Source organism: Chionomys nivalis, chromosome 10 (assembly GCF_950005125.1).
Source record: "Chionomys nivalis chromosome 10, mChiNiv1.1, whole genome shotgun sequence".
NCBI lineage: Eukaryota > Metazoa > Chordata > Mammalia > Rodentia > Cricetidae > Chionomys > Chionomys nivalis.
The window spans coordinates 66,965,952-66,985,236 of NC_080095.1; the positions used below are offsets into that span (position 1 = coordinate 66,965,952).

Here is a 19,285-nt window from a genome sequence, read left to right on the forward strand (position 1 = left end):
GTGACTTTTCTCTTGCGTGATGACACATCATGGCCAAGGCAATCTATAGAAGAAAGATTTTTGGGGGATCACAGAGTCTGAGGGTTGGACTTCAGAATTACCAGTATGGCAGCAGGCAGGTAGGCATGGTGCTAAACAGTAGCCGAGAGCTCACATACTGATCCACAAATAGGAAGCAGAGACAACTAAGTGGGAACAGTGAAGCTTTAGACATCTCAAATTTGCCCCCAGAGACATGCCTTCTCCTACAACACCCTACTCACTAATCCTTCCCAAACAGTTCCACCGACAAGGGGCCAAGTAGTCAAATATATGAGCCTATAGGTGCCATTTTCACTCAAACCACCTCACCTCCCCAAGCTGCCTTTGGTCGTGGTATTACATCACAGCAATAGAAATCTCAACTAAGATGTGCATCGTGCAGCCATCCCCATGAACCACTCTGATGGCTGCAGGTTCTATACACAATGATGATATTCTAGTATCTTCAAAGTCTAACTCTAAATAACTTCACCGTGAAGTCATACAAGATTGAAAAGCTTTAACTTCCATTGCTGTATTTGAAAAGCTTTGAAGTTTATTGAACTGGTATTTTAGTTGGAATTAAGACGGCATGGTTGAATGCCTTGACTTTCTTGATGATCTTAGCAGATAAAGGACTGAATGAATCATGAAATATTCCTCCAATTCCTAAAAATCACATTTTCTAGTCATGGCTGAAGGACAATAAAGGACATTTCAGAGAAGAAGGACAAACAGCTCAAAAGTCGAGCCACTTCCTAAACTTTCAATTCTCAGAGGAGATTTCAACACAAGACCAATCATTCTATTTTTTTACACTAGCCTCGTGAAATCCAATTCTTAAAAGAAAGGAAGATCTTATTGGGGAAGAGAATGTGGTATTCTAAATGTTCCGTGTATAATTTAGGATTAATCAACAATTCAGAGTATCAGTAAAATTAAGAGAAAAATGTTAAGCTTTTTTTTTTTCAGATAAGAATAATGATTTACACCCGACTCTATCTTAGAGAGGGTTGCAGAGGATTAATGAGCTGCAAAGCTCTTTAAGCACCTCCTATGGAGCAGCAACACAAATGCAAGGTGAAAAATGGGAGCATGCTCTACACTGAAGTGGGCTCCGGAGAGTACAACACCCTGCAAAGCAGAAGCCAGCGAGGGTCATGATGCTAAATCTCCGTGTGCCAATGTCAGAGGAGCCTCTGTGTGCTGTCGTATGTTTACTTCTGTTGAAAGAAGCTCTCAGCAGCTGTAATAAGCATTTCTAAATTCTCCATTAATCATTACGTCCCTTGTGAACATCATTTTGTTTTTTGTCAAATCAGATAGGCTTAGTATGCATATTTTACTAAAAGTAAAGCAATTTGAATATTGGAGAAATAAAAATAAGGGCCCACAAATCACCACAGGTTTGGCGTTATCTGATCGGAGCCTGTTGGAATTAGGGAAATGCAGGCTTTGGTCTGACTCTGGTTGTTGGGTCCTGAGTGAATCACTGACTACATCAGATGTTTGGTTTCCCTCTTTGGAATAAGGACAAGAACTAAATGATCTCAGGTCTCCTCTAAGGGTGAAACATTGTCTCTCATTCTGCCCTTGGTGGAGATTTATTGACTTCGAGATATTGACTATGGTTTCATAAAACAAAATCAAGAGTTCCTACTCTGAAAGGATGTGCTATGGTGCGCTGTCAATTCACAGAGTAAATCAAATGTAGGTCCACAGAAGCATCAGGAGTTTCTTCTTGCTTGTTTCTAGACTTCTGCACATGCCCATGGCATGCTGCTTCTTGTCCACTGCTTTACTACAGATCTCAGTGTAGACTAACCTACATGAGAGGAGAAAGGGGCCTGGGAGGGGCAAGGAAGGAGAGCGGGGACACAGAAGGGAAGGCAAATATGATACTTATTTCATGCGCAGAACTTAGACGAAGTAGACTACATATATAAACAAGACAGAAAAAGACAGGAACTATTTTAGGGTGGGAAGGACCAGAGGGAGGCAGGAGTAAGAAGGGTCATGGTGGACAAATGGGAGCTGCAAAATTTTGAAGATAAGGAATTTAAATCTTTTTATTTCCCACTCACCTTGTAAAGCTCTTATGCAGATGAGTTAATGCCCCCACTCTGTAAAACATTTTTACATGCTGCGCTCTCTGATGGTGGACCTGGCCAGCTCCTACCCCGGTTCCTTCATTTCCTTTGAACTGATTCTTTTAAGACCAGCCAATCACAAAAGAGTGTGAGATTGGACCCCAGCCAATGAGGAAAGGATCCGGTCATCAACTGCCTTACAGCAAACACCAAATCTCTGCCCTGTGTGGTCACATTTCCCCTCTTGTGTGTAGCGAGCCCTTCGATCAGAGGTAGTTTTGTCTTGAGACACGTTAATTGGAGTGGTAGCCCCTTTCTTTTAACCCTAAGCTTATTTCTAACAACAGGAACAGAACAAAATGCAGGGGGGGTGTGTTAAAATGTGTAAATTTTTGTATGGGAACATAGTTATCATTTAAAGTAGACTGCTATAACCGAGATGTTTTGTTTGAGCCTTATGCTGCAAACAAAGAAAAAGCTTACAGCAGACATAAAAGATAAGAAAAGGGAAGCCATGCAAACCTTCACCAAAACAAACAAAAACCCCACACAAATCACAGAGGAAGACAGGAAGAAAGAATGGGTCAAAGGAACTGCAAAACAATTAAAACAAACAAACAAACAAACAAACAGGAAAGAGCAGCAGTGAGTGTTGACCTATCAACAATTGGTGAAAAGCTAGATAGGTGAGATTATCCAGTCAAAGGACAGTGCAAACAAACAGATTAAGAAAAACGATGGTCCAACAGTTTGCTGCCTACAGAAGACCCGCTTTGGCTTTAAAGCACAAAGAGGGAAGTGAAGGTTGGAAGGGAGAAGCCTTGGAAATGCTCACAGAAGAGAAGTGAGAATGGCGAGACTTCGCTTCATTCAATACAGGCCTTAAGTCAAAACCTGTGACCAGTGACAGAACGTCAGCAGGCGGATCTCTGTGAGTTCGAGACCAGCCTGGTCTACAAGAGCTAGTTCCAGGACAGGCTCCAAAACCACAGAGAAACCCTGTCTCGAAAAATAAAAATAAAAAAAAAAAAAAATAACAATGGTAAATCCCACAAAGGGACATAACGATTATAAATGGCTAAATACAGGCAAAATTTAACAGACGTGAACTGTGAAATATTAATGCAGCAATTGTGAGCTCTAATACCCCGTTCTCAACAACAGAAAGATCTCGACAGAAAATCGGTAGGAAAACAATAGACTTGAGCAACAGGAAAGTCCACAGTGATGCGCAGCAGGGCACGCGCTAACGTCCACAGAGACACTGTTCAGTTAGAGCATTCGTTAGGCCAGAAGACGACTCTCAGACAATTTAAAGAATCCAGAATTAAGCAAATGTGTCTATGGTATGACAGGAAAAATTAGAAATAGGAAGAAAATTTAAAAGTTCCCAAACACATAGAAATTAAGCAGCCTACTCCCAAACAACAAATTAGTCAAAAAGAAATCAAAAGCGCAAACTTGTATGTTGATTAGAAGTCATGCATCAGTGTGGGACGGGGCAGAGACAAGGTTGCTAGCGCTTGCTGGCCACTAGCCTAGCTTCGGGTTCAGTGAAACACACAGGTGGTTTTTTTTTTTTTTTTTTTTTTTTTTTTTTGGTTTTTTGAGACAGAGTTTCTCTGTAGCTTTGGTGCCTGTCCCGGAACTAGCTCTTGTAGACCAGGCTGGCCTCGAACTCCCAGAGATCGAAACACCCAGTTTTGAGGGACTGCTATGAGCATGACAGAGCAGGACGTCCTCCATATATCTATATAGAAGCACACGCACCACCCCGACACACATCATACATATATACCACATACACTTGTGAACACAGCAAAAGTGTATTATTAGATAATCTCCTACCCCAGCCACTTTCTGACTGGATTTAAAGCCTGCTCCATGAGAAGAAACATATCTGGTACCGTTCGCTCAGACAAAAACACGTGACTGGCTAGGTTATGGGCCCTAAGGGAGACTAAATACTATTATTCTTCTAAACAGACATAGTAATAAACCATGCCCTAAGTTCTTATATCTATAGAAGTGCACCTTTCAACACTCATCAGCAAATCTTATTTTTGCAATTAGTACAGAGAGCGACAACAGGTCAAAGTGCAGAGAAAGAAGGTCTATGGAATGTTTAGCTCTAAATGGGAGGCCTAGATCATCGCTCTCCCCCAAAGTTCAGGTATTGTCATGAAAGAGGAAGCAGAAAGACTCAAGAGTGAGAGGAAGTAGGTATTAGTAGCAAAACAGTATTCGCTGGACGCAATGACACAGTTGCATGCATAAATCTGCAGTGCCCGGGACTTCATGCACACGATTTGCTCAAGATTAAGCCAGTCAAAATTGCAGCATGGATGGGGATGGCTCATAAAACCCCAGACCTAACTGAGGAGCTCTTGGTGACCGATGGCTCCCAGGGGAGGAAGAGTCAGTTTTCTTCAGAAACGCAGACCCTGAGAATTGAATTTAAAGCCTGTTCCACAAGAAGAAACATATCTGGTACTGGAATAATATAAGCATGTGTTTCAACAGATGATTCCACATCCATGGATACAGGCATCACTAAATGGATGTATTGAGAGAGAGAGAGAGAGAGAGAGAGAGAGAGAGAGAGAGAGAGAGAGAGAGAGAGAGAGAGATACATAGACGATAGACCAGATGAAGTTGGAAGGAAAAAGTGGTGGGATTTTAAGTATCTGTGCTCATACCCACAGATAAGTATAGTCCCAGATCCCTCATCAAGGAAACTTCTCTTTGTAACAGATGGATACAATTATAGAAAACCATGACCAATCAAATGTAGAGCTGTGGCGTTCCACTCCATTGGATACATGTACAAATCTTCCCCCTCACCTAAGGTTCAGGAAACGCTGAGGAAGAGAAGACAGAAAGACAGTAAAAGTCAGAGGTCTGTGCCTCGTAGAAATGTCAGAAGCTATACCCATTGTCTCACCAACATAACTGCTTAAACATGAGCTGGACCATAACAACAGACATGTCAAAGTCGGTGGGAGAAAGACCACCAGACCGCAACACCACACAAAGAACTGTGGCAACTAACGGATGCTGGGAGCTGGAGAGAGACTCTTGACCCAGAGAAATGCACATGGATTGGTTATCCAAGCCCGGAAAACAGATGCTCAAGTAGTAGTATACAAACTGAGCACGATGCATTTATGTATTTAGGAATATATACATTATATAGACATATATGTCCTGAACAACAATTAATGAAAATATGGGCCATAAATTTGAAAGACAACAAGGAGGGCAGTATGGGAATGTTGAAAGGGAGGAAACAGAAGGAGGAATGATGCAATTATAGTACAATCTCAAAAAACAAAAGGAATGATTAAAAATAAAATTCAGGTCTAGTAATGTGAGCATCCAAACTACCTAGGCTCCCACAAAGCCATTACGTGCAATAGGATCAAGAACCCATTGCCATTGTTCTTCAGTTCTCAGTAGTCCTCATTGTCCGTTATGTTCAGCGAGACCGGTTTTGTCCCATGCTTTTTCAGACCCCGGCCAGCTGGCCTTGGTGAGTTCCCGATAGAACATCCCCATTGCCTCAGTGTGTGGGTGCAACCGGAGGTGGGTGGTCCTTGGACCTCCCACAGGGCAGGGAAACCTGCTTGCTCTTTGGGCTGAGGAGGGAGGAAGACTTGATTGGGGGGGGAATGGGAGGCGGTGGCGGGGAAGAGGCAGAAATCTTTAATAATTAAATAAATTAATTAATTAATAAAATAAAATAAAAATTAAAAAAAATAAAAAAAATTCAAAGGCAAAATAATTGTATGAATTTCTCCTCGATAATTATAATGCAGATAGTTAAAACATATTGAAGTCTTACCAAGCAGACCTTTTAAGACTTTTATTTATTTGTTGGTTTTCATTTATTTATTTTCATGTGTATGAGTGTTTGGCATTTCTATGTACTGCATGCATGCCTAATGTTCAAGGCAGTCAGAAGGAGTATCTGTTCCCTTATGACTGGAGCTACAGACAATTGTAAGACAATTGTCATGTGGGTGTTGGAAATCAAAGTCAGGTTTTCAGAAAGAGTATCCGGCGGTCTTAACCAATGAGATAACTAGAGAAAGGGAACTTTGATCTTCCTTCCTTCCTTCCTTCCTTCCTTCCTTCCTTCCTTCCTTCCTTCCTTCCTTCCTTCCTTCCTTCCTTTCTCCCCCCCTTCATTTTCAAGATGGGGTTTCTATGTATAACCTTGACTGTCTTGGAATTCACTCTGTAGACCAGACTTGTCTTAAAGTCACAAATATCCACCTGCCTCTGCCTTTCTCTGCTGGTATTAAAGGCGTGCACCATCACTGCCAAGTGACTTTGATTTTCTTGCTTTAAAAAATTACTGGCATATATTAATTTTACATAGTGATTTTAAGGGTATTCTTATTCAAGTATACCATGTACTTTGACCATAACCATCCCTATGATTAGTTTTCTTCTCAATTCTTCCACCCGTTTTCCTCTCTCTCTCTCTCTCTCTCTCTCTCTCTCTCTCTCTCTCTCACACACACACACACACACACACTGATTTCTGTAACGATGTAATGATATAAATGAGAGAAAATGTATTTTTCTCTTTCCGAATCTGATTTTTAATGCTCCATTTTCCTGAAATTTACACTTTAGAAAAATATACAAAAATTACCTGTAAACATTTGCTTTGACTGATCTAATGTGGTGGAACATGTACTATCCCGACAGTCAGCAGGTGTAGGCAGGAGGATCAAAAAGTTTGTCATTCTTGGTTACACAGCAGGTGAGGCTAGCTTCGGCCATCTGAGACTGTCTCAAAAGGTCACAAAAAATCACTTTGGGTTTTCTCATTCTCATCAAATACTATTATGAATAGGAGTGGCTTAAATCTATCAATGAATTTCAACCTTTATCAGTCAGGTCATCTCACAAGTTAGTTCTAGATTGTATCCAATTATTTAAAATTAGTTTTATGGTATTAAGTGGCCAGGGTTTTTAATATGTGGTAGAACAATTTGGTACATTTTTAAATGATTATACATTGTTTTCTTGTGATTAGCACATATGGTTACTATGACCCTTCTAAAAATCATCTACACCCCTGGAGAAAAATGAATCCTTCTCAGGTCAGTGACTTTGAAGTGTTGGCTTGCTTTGGTCCTCACTAGGTTAAACACAGAGTCTCACAGCATTGCCAAGAGTGTCACAGAGCAAGAGCATCGTGAAGATACAGATGGCACTAAGAACTGCGGCCACTTTCCCCATGTACTAAACTTACAAATACTCTCTCCTGCCACTCTTGGAGGCTCATGGGAAACAAGACAGTTTATAGTGCCATTTGGAATAGTTATAGCAGCTAAGGAGCTCGATGTCTCTCAAATGTCTTAATTACATTGCTCTTATTTTTGTTTTCAAAGGCCATGTATTGATTTTTGAGGAAATATTTCTCTTTTTACCTTTTTTCCTTTTACTAGTATAAATTAATTGTAAACATAAATTTGTTCCACTTTGACATTTTTATACACGAGTAAATGTACTCTGATCACATTCATCTTCCCCCAGCCTCCTCTCTTCTTCTGTTCATCTTCCTCAGCCTCCTCTCTTCTTCCTCCTCCCCACTCTCATACCTCCTTCCTGTTTATAAATAATTTCTCTTCTGTTTTCATGTCCTTAAAAAAATCTAGATTCTGCATATGAGCAAAAACATAATTGTGCAGCTCACTTAACAGGACCTCCAATTGCATGCGTTTCTTTTAAATGACTTTCTACCAATCTTAGCTCCCTCTCCCTCCCCATCTCCCACCCCACCCCCCACCTTCCACCCACCCCACCCCCTTCCACTCCTCAGAGAGGGTAAGGCTCCCCATGGGTAGTCAACAAAGTCTGATACATCACTTTGGGGCATGACCAAGGAAGTCCCCGCTATAGCTAGGCTGAGCAAGGTATCCCTCCAAAGAGAAAGGGCTCCAAAAAGCCAGTTCAAGCACTAGGGATAAATCCTGCTCCCACTGCCAGTGACCCCACAGACTGCCCCAGCCACACAACTGTCACCCACATTCAGAGGGCCTAGTTTGGTCCTATTCAGGTTGCTCCCACCAGCTCAGGTCAGCTGTTTCTTTGGGTTTCCCCATCATGGTCTTGAACCTTTTGCTCCTATTATCGCTCCTCCCTCTCTTAGACTGGACTCTTGGAGCTCAACCCAGTGCTAGCTGAGGATCTCTGCATCAGTTGCTGGATGAAGTTTCCATGAGGACAATTAAGGAAGAAGTGTCTGTTACAGTAACTGATTGAGGCTGCAGTCTGCCTTGACAGGGTAGGCATGCTAGGAGGAGCTGCTTGAGGCTATGACTGCAGGACCATGGGTGTGCTTGAGGCTATGACTGCAGGACCATGGGTGTGCTTGCTCGCATGTGGAAGGATAGAGAAGAGGAGACTGAACACGAAGGTGGACCAGGCTGCCAACCCCAGGGCGTCCCCTTGATGTCTCCCTTCCTACAGCTAGAGCCCATCTCTCAAAGATTCCACAGCCTCTAAAGACATCACTATCAGCTGTTGCCGCACCGCTCACGTTCAAACCACAACGGCTGGCCACTCAGTACTCAGAGCCCAGGCTATGGAATAGCGGAGCAATAAATCCCATCTCAATGCTCTCTTCTATAAGTAGGGGATAGCAAACCCCATCACCTGCGTCAGGGGGATGAAGAGAATGAAACAAGCATGTGTAGACAGAACTACGTAAAGCTGATATAAGAAACAGCCACTTGGCATAGAAGCCTTCAAGAAGCAGTAGTTATAATGTGATGCTACGGCAATATGGTATGTGTGTGTGGTGTATAGTCGCACATATGCATGCATGTATGGAGGCCATAGGAGGACACTCACTGTGTTGCTCTCTCGTCTGCTTTACTGCCTTGAGGAAAGGTCTCTCTCACTGAACCTGGAGTTTGCCTTTTTCAGTGACATTGGTGGCCAGCAAGCTCCAGCAAAGCCTCCTGTCTCTTTTCCAACCCTTAGCTCTGGAATTCTAAAGCCACAGCCTCCTACATTTTACAGAGATGGTAGGAATTTGAACTCAAGTCCTTATACACTAGGCTGGCTCGCTCTCTCTCTCTCTCTCTCTCTCTCCATCCTGGTTTCTATTTCTCAAAGAGGTACAGATACAGACATTTCCACACTGGTGTTTTTTAAAGTCTAACACAGGGTCAGATAAATACGGCCTTTGGGTCAAATCTAGCCTACCACTTATTTTGTAGATAGTTTTAAAATTAATTTAATCAACTGCAGTTATATTAATTATTTACTATATTGTCTGTGACTGCTTTGGCACCATAGCATCGGTTGTGTGGCTGACAGAGATTATATTACTTAGCCTTTTATGAAAAAGTGTTTTGAGAAAAAAAAAATCAAAGTTTTCACAATTGTCCAAAAGACCAGTGAGAGACACAGTGGCCTACTATTGGGGTTTGCACCCACAGAGTGTTGCTTTTGCTCCCTCTTTTTTCTCTGTGTGCCTTTAAGCAAGTCACATTTACTTCCCACAATGCAAATTCTTCATTCATAAAGATAAGGAAGTGCACCCGTAAGAAGGTAATCAGTAAGAAGCATGAAAGCACTCGGCCAAGCCTAAGTTGCTGCACAGCTGTGCAGCATCAAATGCCCAGGTTACCACGTCTGCTCCATTCTTGCCCCTTCAGAGAGACAGCTCTGTGGCAGGATCTACTCTCACTTCCCTTCCCAGTCTGGATCTGGGCCTAGGCCAATGCTGTGGGTTTCTTTAGCTGGTAATAGACAATTTGTTCCTAATTTAGAGTCTTTAGAATAATTAATTTGGTTTTGGGATACAAGGAACATGTGATTAAGTAATTATATTCCTTTCTCTCTGAAGGGTCATGGTTAAAAGGCAGTGCCATCTAGCCAATGGCATCGAAGCTCCACTCTTGGGTGATAAAGGCCCTTTGCCAGTTGGCCTCATTAAGTCCTTGACATGAGCTCCCCTGATTTGTTATTAAACTGTGCTCAGTCTCAACAATTTCACATTTCTATCCCAGGGCTTGGGAGTCACACCTTCATGGCAGCCCTCTTCTGGGTTTAGACTCTTTATTGTACAGAATTTCTCCTGTGTCTAATCCCTCATCTACCACAATTACTGCCTTACAGAAAAAAAATAATTCCATAATTGCTGTTTTCTTTTTTTCCCCGTGAAACATTAAAATCCTGATCTCTTTCCTTATCACATATCAAGTCGAATAGGAAACTCAGTTCTGTCTACAAAGGGATGGACTTGCTCCTTCATATCCAGCATCTCCTTCCTGTCTTCTGGATCGTGCACTGGAGGCTCTGGCATTAAAGCCTTGTGGTTTCAGAGAACAAAAAGGCGTGGAACTAAGGCCTGGAGGGAAACTCAGTGACAGTGGGAGACGCGGGCACCTGCAGTAGATGCGGAGCACGCGGTCCGTACAAGCACCACATGCAGAGTCTTCTTCCCTCCCTGCCCTCGGCTGTTTTAAGGTTTTCTTTAGACTCTGGCAAGCAAGAGGTCGATTCTCTGTGTGCTTGTTGCAAATTGTGATTTTTGAGACATCATAAACATAATTGCAATCTTATACTAAATTACAGATTCTTGGTTCTATTCTACCAATGAATCTGGTAAGGCACAGGACACTTGATTAATTATATAACAAGTGCTGACAATAACTTGCAAATAGCCAATAAATACTAAAACTTTGCCTATGAAATATATTTACTCCAACAGACATGTATACATTTTTCTCTAAAAGAAAACAAGAACAAGACGGCGTTCTGACAGACCTCCCTCATCTGTCTGCTCAAGCTCCTAAGGGCCGGCTTCAGAGCTGGGAGCACAGTTTAGGGGGCCAGGAGCTTTTCATCCAGCACACACGAGACGTGTGCTTCATCTTAGCGCCAGAAAGAGAAGAAAGTCGAAAAGGAGATGTACCAGGGCTACACCATCTCCAAAGGTTTGGCGAGTTTCAGCTTAGCAGACAGCACACAGCAAAGGGCACTCGTACAGTACAAAAATGGAGACCCAACCTTGATATACACGCATCCCATCTACCATCGCTAAAGCTGCGGCTTTTGGCTGAAAAACCGAAGAGAGTAACTAATACATCGACATTAGAGAAACAAGGAAATGTACTTCTACCCTGTCTTTCCTTTAACTGATATGGAAGGCTACTTAGGATATGTCAGTTAATGTCAGTTTCACATAGTCATCCATCCAAAGATCATTAGAGCCAGACAGTCCTGCATCCCAATATAATGCTCCTACTCATTAAAGATGACCTTGGACACACAAAACTTAACTTCCTTGTGCCTCTGATTCATAACCCAAATCAAGATCCTCATAGCTAATTCATAGTGCTGCTATTAGGATTAAATGAGATATATTTACATATTCAGAGTGGACAAGCTGAGTTTTCAAAGGAAGTATATTATTGCCACGGCCAACATTGTGAAGGATCTTTGCATTACTATTGTGAATGAAACAGGAAGCCCTAGAGGGTAGCTTACAGCATAGATATCTTTGTAATAAAATGAAGAGCAACTAACATTAAGGAATTCAATTTAGCTATAGGAAGCATGCGATAATGAATATTGGGCTTGTGAAGCTGATTGCCTTAGTGGAGCAGGGCAGGGGACAGGGCAAGGACAGAAGCCACTTGATTAGGCTTACTTACATTGTTGGCTATTTTTTTTTTTTTTACCTTTTATTTAGGGTAGGAAATTCCCTGTTGTTATTATAGAATTTTAAAATTCCTAAGAAGACGGGAATATAAACACAGATAACTTAATGGATAGTGGCACTTAAAAATGCTGTCAAGATCCATCTTTGAAGAAGAGAAATAAAATGGGAACTGTACATGAAGGTCTCTGCTGTATTGAAATAACAGTTCTCTGCTGCTTGTAGGTACTGACTAAACACTGAGTGAGGTTACTCTGTGTAGTGACCTCGCCTAACTATCTACAACGGGGCAGCATAGCTTCCGGGAAAGACTAGATGCTAAGTACCACCCAGTGACCCAAAGTCCTAAGTCCTCTTCCTAGTGTTGACCTGTACTTCCTTTCTCCCCTCCTTCGCTCTCCTCTTCTCCTTCTCATTCTCCCTCTACTGCTTCCTCCCCCCATTTCTCTCTTACTTTAGAATTTGTCACTTAGGCCTAGCTGAAAATGATCCTGCATAAAGCTAGACATCTAAACTACGATCTCGCGAGAGCCACAGCGAACGTGATGCTTCCCTCTGTAAGGATAGCATGTTTTCTTCAAAACACCTGGTTCCAAATACATACCATAGTAATGTCTAAGACCTGGGGCTAATTTGGTAGTCTGACAAATGTTTGTGACTGCAAACTCGCTGTTGTCTCCATACTGGGGCCTACGACGTTAAGAGATTTCTATGTTGCATGAATGCACTCACTACACAAAGCAAAAATAATAACTTATATACGTAATTGCAAAATAATACTACTAAAAGCTCATTTTATATGGGAAGGGAGATCAAGGAATCATGTAAGAAACATGACCACGTCAAACAATTAATGGGATGGGAATATGACCTAATCTCAAAGCTGGGGACACTAGCCAGTTCACTAAAGCTGCAATACAGATACAAGGGAAGTCCAGATGCTCTACAATGTTTACTGTGTTCAAACAACACACAGGCACAAGCCTGAGGACTGCTTCTCTCTGTAGGGGGCTTGAGAGACACGAGCTGATCATCTGGACATCTCAGTGTAAGGGCAGAAGATGAATGATTTGATTAAAATAATTTGTATGGGTGTGTTATGGGCAGTTTATGGGCAAAGGCCTTTGAGGGTCCCCCGTCTTTTGTTAAAGCAGAGTAAAGTGAGAAAAATGTGGTGACTACTTAGATGGCTAGATGCCATGGGGCAATAAAACCTGACCCTCGAAGAGGTATTTGCCGGTTCCCGAATGTTCTTTTCTTTATAGTGTTCTTTTCTTCCTTTTTAAGATCTCCCACACAATAAGGTATCCGGCACACTAATTCCTCCCACAACCGCCAAAGCCTCAGACTGACCAGTCCAAGGCCATACAGTCACCGTTTCACTGGCATGCTCTGGAAGTACAGCCGGTTTCTTCTGGGCAGTGAGGTAAAGCATTCAAATGTTAAATTGCATTCCATGAGCCGGCGAGATAGTTCAGTGGGTCAAGGTGCTTGCCACAAGCCTGAGACCAAGTTCAGTTCCTCGAACATACACGGCAGAAGGAAAGAACCAACGGCTGGAAGTCATCCTCTAGTCTCCACATGCAAGCTATGCAATGTGAGGGTCCATGCGACCACACACACACACACATGCATGCACATGCGTGCACAGATATTTTTAAAGTTCTTTAAACCTCAATCCAATTGACACCACATAAAGAACAGAAATAATGCCGGGCGATGGTGGCGCACGCCTTTAATCCCAGCACTCGGGAGGCAGAGGCAGGAGGATCTCTGTGAGTTCGAGACCAGCCTGGTCTACAGAGCTAGTTCCAGGACAGGCTCCAAAACCACAGAGAAACCCTGTCTCGAAAAACCAAAAAAAAAAACCAAAAAAAAAAAAACAAAACAAACAAACAACAACAAAAAAAACAACAGAAATAAACTTGGAGAGTGTTTCTCCGTAGGACATAAGTAATATCGATCCTGTTTCAAGAATAAGCAGCATTGGAATACACCCATAATGTGGGATCTCTTTTCTTTCTTTCTTCTGTGTATAGCTGACTTTTTTATATGTAAAATTTATGTTTTCTTTTGTTAGCATTAATGGATATCAATTAAATCATGTGCTTTTACCATATCAACTTATGGTAGTACATTCTGTTAGGATATATGGAACACTTAGATCTTTTAGAGTTCCCAGTAATCTTCCATGTTTACTGACCTGCTTTTAATTTATCAAAGTCCTCTTCTAACAGACTTTGCACACACACACACACACACACACAGCCGGCAGAGACACCCTCTATATAGTGTGTATTTGATATGCTTGATGTTCCTCTTTGACATATGGAGAGGTTAGCATAAGAAGCGGGTAGATTCCAGGAAGCATTAAAGGGTCTACCCATATACAGATGCGTGAGAACAGCACGTTGCATGCTTGATAAATATCTCATCCCTCCCATAAAGAAAGCTTCCTATCAAGTTTGATCGTTCCTTTTTTAATTATTACCTTAAAGTATTGGAGTTGTTTCTCGGCACTCATTCCTTCCTTCTCTTGTCTCAGACAGGAATTGAAGATGAGAAGCTCCGTATCTCTTAGCCACCTCTTCAGTTCTTTGATCCTGCCCTCCAGCTGCCTTACCAGGCTTCCACTCTCAGGAGACAGCAGGTCACGTGGGCCTGATGCACTCTGTCCTGCCACCGGGTCCTGTATCTTCTCTCTTAGGGTTTTCTAATGCATCAGATTAAAAGTAAGAAGAAAAATGAACCAAAATAAAAATAGGTTAGCTGACAAGTCAAAAACACATTGCGGGAGATACCACAAGACCATGCACAGTGAACCCTTCCACCTCACCACTGACATTCGCCTCTGATGCCTTGCTGGCGCCCTTGGGGCTTGCTTATTATTCCCACTATCAACAGATGCACAAGGCACCTTCATTCTTTAGACTTGCCTTTCCCGGAAAGGGATTCAGTCCAAGTCACCACCATCATGGACAAAAATTCATCTGAAGTCTCGTGGCCAAAGTTCTAAAGTGAAACGTTGTCTTACATCAAGTGTTCAAGAGACAGAAGCCTCAATCAGTATACAGAGGCCAGGAGAACAGAGAATTAAGTTCCTTTCCTTTTCTTCTGTAAGGTATAATTCCCCAAATAATATGAAAGAGCACTCTTAAGGAGGTATTCTGTGGTTCAGCTGTCTCCAATTTCTCATGACTTGGGGTGCTTTAGCCCCATGGTTCTTCCTGTTTTGCTTTTGGGATGCAGATAATTTAATAGCTATGTGAAAATCATGCTCAATTGGCTGTGCCATCAATGAGCTCATGAAGACTAAGCACTATGGCATAGAGGTGCCTTGCAAGCTGGTTTTCTTTTCTTTCTCTTTGGTAGAAACACTCTTTACATAATCAATAGGGTTTAATCTATAATGATAAATTAAACCTAGAAAAATACGCTTTAAAACACAAATAAAATTAAGTCAACAAACATTCATCTGCTCCACTGTGTTCAGGAAATAGTATCTTTAGAAGCTCACGACAGAAGAATCGCCTTTTGTGGCAACACCCTTGCATTTTCATGGTGCAAATATTGATAATTTGAAGGCCCTCGGTGGAATCCAGATTTAGCTATTGTTTTTATGCCGTAACAAAAGTAACAGCAGGAGGTGAAATCAATGCCCTTGGAGGCTAGGGTCACAAAAAGGAATTTATTGCCACTTTTTTGTTCTGGAACAGTTTGCAATCATAAATTCTTTATAAACAGAATACTTCAGAGAATGGTCCGTCTTCATAAATATACGACAGAGGACATCAATTTCATTTAATTCACAATTTGTGTCAGCGCAGCAGCTGCCAATGCCTGCCTTGATAGGGTTGTTTAATATGCAATTGAGACAGCGTAATATGCAGCACAGGGGACAAAATTTCACAGATTAAACTGTACGCACCACTGACATTTCATTCTAATGTATTTTCATTCCACACTGTTCACCTTAGATGAAAGAAATATTAAAAACCATATCCCTCTATTTTACTATTGTTAGAAGTTCAAATCCTTTAATTTTTTTCATGCCAATTAAAATGTAATCATGCCAATTAAAGCGGGGTGCCTACTGATGTCAGTGTGGCTTCGGCTTTATCAAACCCATCTCTCCAGCCTACTCTCTCCAAAATTACTGCAAAACTGTATGGTGTTTGAGTGATATATTGTCAAAATGGTAACTGCCTGAGTGACAGCTGACTCACAGAGACTAATTAAATACTCTGTCTTCAATGCAAGGACAATTTCAAAATTTTGGGTGAGGAATTGATATTCACGACATACTTGAAACAGTTTTCTAAGGCAGCATTGTTATCTATCAAATTAGGAACAATACATTTAAATGCAGTGCCGAGTGCCTATCACTTTATCTATGAAGCCAATAAAGTTGCTATTCTTCTCTATTTTGTAAACAATTTTTGAAAAATATCATAGAGTAATCACATTTCTCCTGAGAGCAACGAGTGCTATAGCATTTTGTGGGTGTTGATTTAAACCTTCATATTTTAAAGCAAATAACATTAATTATCATTAAAAGACAAGGTCATAATAAGTAAGAGCAAGAATTTTTAACATTTGTAAGTTAGTTTGAACAACTGTAGAGTGTAGAGAATTTAGATGAGAAACTAGGGCTTAAATGTGCAGATTTTTAATCACTTAGATTAAGCATGGCATAAACGGCACACTGGCATGTCTCCAAGTCATCACGGCACATGGAGAGCTCCTAATTCAAAATATTTCTAGAGTATTATTTCTTTAAAAAAAATTAAAGAGGCAGAAAAATAGAGGGCTTGAAAAATTATGCTCTGTAACTGACACCACCCATAGTAGCTATTATAACTCATCACTTAGGTAATTGGCAAATTTCGCTTATCCTTGATTTGAAGAGAAGGCAATTTAGGAGAGAAGCTGATGAGCAACTACAGACTAACTTCTCTCTCCCCTGTGACCCAACGATAGGTCTCTGGGTGACAGAATGTCTATATTGCCTTTTTGCCAGATTCTTCTCTGACTGGGAACTACATGAAACTTTACTATTATTATTATTATTATTATGCCCTGAAAATTGAGGCACAAAAAAGGAGACTGATTTAATTCTGCAATTGAGATTTGCGTCAAATTTGCACATTTGATTTTGTAGCTTTCGTCTGACCCGAAAGCGACAGTGGCAACTCCACTATGCACTTTAAGGCTACACCAAATGGTTAAACAGCGAATGCCTCTAACATGTACTTTCAGAACAAATTCTGTTAGCATTCATCCAAGCATGACAGCCAGTGTACATCAGATATACTGTATTAGAGTTGACTTGCTGCATACACGCAATACACGGCATATTTTACTTACTTTCTTATGTATTAAAGAACCAAAATTATTAAAAATCTGAGAGGAGACAGACTCAGAATGAATTTAAAAAAAAAAAAAAACATAAGAGGAAAAGCAATGTTTTCCCCGTAATAACATGAGTAGCTTGTTTGAAATGTAAGGAGTGAATTGAAAGAGAGAGATATTTGTGCCTCAAATTAGAAATCAGACAGATAGAGTACTTCACCACACAAAAAAATATACACATAACCTACAAACAGTAATAAAAATGCAAATACCCCAAGCAGCTCCCATTTTTCATTAATTGAATCCACTTTTTCCAGGAGATCATTTGGTAGAGAGACGCCACCTTTCCTCAGAGCGTCCACCTTGCTCAGCAGCTCTGTCTTTTTCGGGTGCCGGATAGACATTTCCACGCTGTACCGCTGAAACGACAACACGGGGAAAATCATTAGGGGACAGAGGTGCTCTTAGGGAAGGCTTTGAGCAGAGTTTACGCCGCTTTGTGGGGACATAAGGCTTTGTTTTCAAGAGATTTACTGGGAGGCTGAACCTCCTCACCTTGGGTGAGGCAGTAATGTGGTTGAAGACACTCCAAACATTGCCACACAGGCCCCACGGACACTTCTTGCTGTGTTGTTGGCTTCCAAGGTTTTTGTCTTTGTAAACTAAGTTTTCACACACATTTTATGTTATTTACTTAAAATACGGTAAATAAGAAAATGCCTGGCCTGGGAGGGTTTGCCAGAGCTACCCCCTCACTGGACTCTTAGCAGATCTCTCTTGGAGAAGCTCAAAGTGTTTTTTTTCTTCATGAAACACGTGTACCAATCACTTGCCTGGGACGTGACCCTTTCTTCCTCAAGGATAGGCACTCTTCAAATGAAGGTAATTGATAGAGGGAAATGTGTGTGCCACAAACAACACATATCTTTGGCTGTGAGTTATAAAAGGTAAAAAATGGTATTTAGTCTCTGATACATTTAGACTTTGTGTACAAAAATAAATAAATAAAATTATTTTTGGAAGAAAAACATTATCCTTAAGGATTATGTGGCTTATTTCCTTTAAGGTCCCCAAAGACTCAATTAATATTTTGCTTTTCTTTTATTTAACAGCTCTGTGAGAGCTTAAGAGAAAAGGCCCACATAAAGAGGGAGCAGGCACGCTAGATCCTTGGGACAGCCGTGGGCCTACAATTGCTTATCGAATACCATCAACTGCCCGGAGCTTCTCAGCTAATTACTGAGCCTTCCTGCTCCCACCAATTCGCACTATATTCTAACTGCCAAGTGAGTCTCTTAAGAGATGTTCCCTGTAGACAATGGTGAAAGAGTTTCGTGGTGGTGGAAAAGTTCATGGTCAGAACGCCTTATGAACAGCTGTAGATAACTGTCATGTGTATGTGTGGAGAGGTGTGCATCAAAATATGCTTGAGTGTAACAATTAGGTTATGGGGGAAAATATTAAATCTATTTTACAATTTAATGTCTATTTCCAAAAATGCCTTTCTTTGAAGCAACAATGTCAGGTGAGCGAGCCCCATGGTAGCCTTGCTCCTTTCCCCTCCGTGAGCATGGCTGACCCAGCGGAAACCCTATCATTAGACCTAACAAGGACAATGTCTGTGTGGGCAAAGCATTGTCAGTCTTCAAGTTCATAACACCTCCAAGCACTTGGATGGTTTTTAGTGCCCTCGAAAACACCTTGTGTAGTAGGTAGAGGCTGGTAGCCTTACATTATAATAAAATAAACAAAATACACATGAACAGATTTGACAAATTCCAGGCTACTGAATGGTAAAATTAATATCCAGCAAAAACTAAAGCCATACAAAATGTTATCAACAAATGAATAAATTTCTAGGGGTGGTAATTTGAATGTAATTGACCCCCCCCATAATCTCTTAGAGAGCAGCACTATTAGGAGATATGGCTTTGTTGGAGTGGGTATGGCACTGTTTGAGAAAATGTGTCATTGTGGGAGCAGGTGTTGAGGTTTCCTATGCTCAGGATACTGCCCAGTGTCTCAGTCAACTTCCTGTTGCCTGCCTCAGCTACTTTTTCAGTATCATATCTACCTACATGCCACCATGCTCCAGGCCATGATGATAATGAACTGAACCTATGAAGCT

At 41.3% G+C, this 19,285-nt stretch overlaps 1 protein-coding gene across 3 annotated transcripts in view; it reads right to left on the reverse strand.

Annotated features, from left to right (window-relative positions):
* Akap6 (A-kinase anchoring protein 6) overlaps positions 1-19,285 on the reverse strand; it is a 390,732-nt gene that overhangs the window by 56,342 nt on the left and 315,105 nt on the right. For all 3 annotated transcript variants that reach the window (XM_057782237.1, XM_057782240.1, XM_057782239.1), the window contains exons 10-11: positions 17,430-17,576; positions 14,297-14,518 (exon numbers count right to left, since the gene is read on the reverse strand). In XM_057782237.1, the coding sequence (XP_057638220.1) occupies positions 14,297-14,518; positions 17,430-17,576 (369 nt within the window). The remainder of the gene's footprint in view (positions 1-14,296; positions 14,519-17,429; positions 17,577-19,285) is intronic.